At 57.8% G+C, this 3,110-nt stretch overlaps 1 protein-coding gene across 1 annotated transcript; it reads left to right on the top strand.

Moving 5' to 3' along the window:
* The first annotated feature begins 784 nt into the window (after positions 1-784).
* LOC109753355 (hydroxycinnamoyltransferase 4) lies at positions 785-2,476 on the top strand. The gene has a single exon (XM_020312259.4). It carries the CDS (start codon positions 939-941, stop codon positions 2,226-2,228), a length of 1,290 nt encoding a protein of 429 aa, XP_020167848.1. The 5' UTR covers positions 785-938; the 3' UTR covers positions 2,229-2,476.
* The last annotated feature ends 634 nt before the right edge of the window (positions 2,477-3,110 follow it).

Below are 3,110 nucleotides of genomic sequence, written 5' to 3'. Positions count from 1 at the left end.
GCAATTTTGAGCACTTTTATTTCAAAAACAAACATCGTCGTACGAACCTCCCCTACCGTTTTCTTTATATATTTTAAACAACTTTTGATTAATATAACCATTTTCTTAGATAGCCAAGAGAAAAAGGTAAACATAGTAAGTATGGGTGAAATAGTCTCAATCCATGATAAAATGAAATTGCTACGGCCAAAAGGTAGACGGAGAAAGAAAAGATCGGGCACCATAGTTTTAGCGTGTAGATAATTGTCTCTCTAAATTGAGCGGTGTACAATGTCTCGCTAATAACACGCTATAACATATTTTCACGGACGGAGCGAATCTTGACACAAATTTTAACCAAGTCTCAATCAAGCGATGTACTAACTTATAAGAAGAAGAAAGAAAAAAGAAAAAGAAAAATTTGCACGAATCTCCGCGTGAGCAACACCGTTGTGCAAATTACCAACCCTCGTCCAATGAAATTTCAGTCCTCTGCCGTAAACTTCCTGTAAAGGAAGAGAACGACCTCTTATATCCCCCATTAATTCCATGAACTTTGAATTCCGTGTACTACGACGATGTAGAAAGTGCGCTCTGTCGGAGAAGTCGGGAGAAAACGTGTGTACTCTCCAGTGTCCAGTCGTCGTCTTCATTCTTAATTTACCCCCGCAGGAGAGTGAGAGAGACACGCCTAATCATGTCGTTCGGAGCTCCCAGCAGCTATCTGCTTTACCTTACCCGGCCCGGCCGTCTTTACCAGTCATCGATTTTACACGGCCGCGTGGCTCTGATCTTGTGTACAGCGCAAATGCCACCAACCGCGCGCGCCATGGCCTCCATGGCGCCTTCCTGCTTCTATTTAAACCCGGCGGAACGCTCGTAGAAATCACAACGCCGACTGCCAACTGCCAACTTTCAACGTCACTTCACACTAGCTAGCTCGGTCAGCTCGGTTGGCAATGGCGATGGTGGAGGTGCTCTCGTCGGAGCTGGTCGTCCCGGCCGAGCAGACGCCGGGGGGCAGCATCTGGCTCTCCAACCTCGACCTCGCCGGGAGGAGAGGCTACACCCCCACGGTCTACTTCTTCCGCCCCAACGGCGACCCGGGCTTCTTCTCCGCCGACGCCATGAGGGACAGCCTCGCCAGGGCGCTCGTCGCCTTCTACCCGCTCGCCGGCCGCCTGGGCCTCGACGCCACCGGCCGCGTCCAGGTGGACTGCACCGCCGAGGGCGTGGTCTTCGTCACGGCCCGCTCCGAGCACTACGCGCTCGAGGAGCTGATGAACGAGTTCGTGCCGTGCGGCGAGATGCGGGACTTGCTCGTGCCGCCCACGCCGGCGCCCAACCCGCCTTGCGCCCTGCTCTTCGTGCAGATCACGCGCCTCCGCTGCGGCGGCCTGGTGCTCGGCCAGGCCATGCACCACTCCATCGTCGACGCGCGCGGCGCCGCGCACTTCTTCGAGACGTGGGCGAGCATCTCCCGCGGCGCAGGCGCGCCCACCGTGCCGCCATGCTTCGACCACACGCTGCTCGCCGCGCGCCCGCCGCAGTCGCGCGCGGTGCTGTACGACCACCCGGAGTACAAGCCGGAGCCGGAGCCGGTGGACCCCGTGTCGGCCTCCACGTACGCGAGCGCCATCGTCACGATGACCAAGGGCCAGGTGGGCGCGCTCAAGGCGCGGTGCCTCGGCGCGTCCACGTTCCGCGCCGTGGTGGCCCTGGTGTGGCAGTGCGTGTGCCGCGCCCGCGCGCTCCCGCCGACGGCCGAGACGCGGCTCTACTCCATGGTGGACATGCGCGCGCGCCTGGACCCGCAGCTCCCGGCTGGGTACTTCGGCAACGCGGTGATCCGCACGTCCGTGTCGGCCACGGTGGAGGAGGTGGTGTCGAGCCCGCTGGTCCACGCCGCGAGGCTGGCGCGCGCGGCGACGAGCCAGGGCGGCGACCACGCGAGGTCGCTGGTGGACTACCTGGAGGGCGTGGACACAATGAACCTGCCGCGCAGCGGCATCTCGCGCGCGCACCTCCGCGCCATCAGCTGGATGGGCATGACGCTTTCCGACGCCGACTTCGGGTGGGGCGCGCCGGCGTTCATGGGGCCGGCGCTCATGTACTACAGCGGCTTCGTGTACGTGATGAACGCGCCCGGCAAGGACGGCGCCCTCGCGCTGGTGCTGTCGCTGGAGCCCGAGAGCATGCCGGCGTTCAGGAAGGTGTTCGCCGACGAGCTGGCCCGCCTCGAGCTGTAGCATATATACGCATGCCGTAAATTAAGGACGTACTCCTACACACACTGCTGGCCTGCTGCCATGCATGCGTATACCCTGCATGCATGTACGTTCGCGTCGTGATTAATTTGCTCTTCGTTAATTACTACTCTATACTACATGTGTATGTGAATATGAACGTGTGGAACGTGTGGATGCTGCCATCTTACGACTTTACGAGAGCAAGTGTAATAAGACTGGAGAAATATTGGAGTTGGGCATGTGTAATCTCGGTCTCAGTCTCTCTAGCTAGCTAGCTAAGCCGAGTGTCTCGTGTTGATTGCTGCGTCTAAGCCGCCGCACCCCGCACTTTTACACGTCGCTCTACTTTGAGATCTGGACGTTGCCGTGCGACGTTTGGGCAGGCATCATGGTACCCGGTGTGGCATCATGCGTATGTGTGCTTTAGCTGCTTGCCTGTGGGCCATCATGCATGCATGCACCGGCCAGCTCAGGATAAAAACAGAGGGGGTTGGCAACGGAGTGGGGTGGAGTGGGTGTCCTCCTCACCAAATCGATGGTCGTGGAAAATGAAGATCGCCGCATGAAAAGCCTCGGCAACCTGCGATATCCGCGGCGGCTGGCAAACGTCGGCATCATCATCCGGCAACCGGAGACGATGATTCCTATCGTGGGTTGGTGGCACGTCCATTTGCGATGAAGATCCGGGATGCAAGGACGCTGAACAGTTGAGGAGTGCTGGAGTACTGGACCAGAGTGGTTGCTTGGTGTCGTGGTGATGGTGTTGCAGACTATTTGGCAGATCTGGCGACTGATGGACTCATGATATACGTACTGTGCCCTCCGACAGAAGCTACTTGTCGACACTGTTTAACGAAAATAATGTTTCATTCTCTCATGTTA

This window comes from Aegilops tauschii, chromosome 7 (assembly GCF_002575655.3).
Source record: "Aegilops tauschii subsp. strangulata cultivar AL8/78 chromosome 7, Aet v6.0, whole genome shotgun sequence".
Taxonomy (NCBI): domain Eukaryota; kingdom Viridiplantae; phylum Streptophyta; class Magnoliopsida; order Poales; family Poaceae; genus Aegilops; species Aegilops tauschii.
This window is presented reverse-complemented; position numbering and strand designations above follow the sequence as displayed.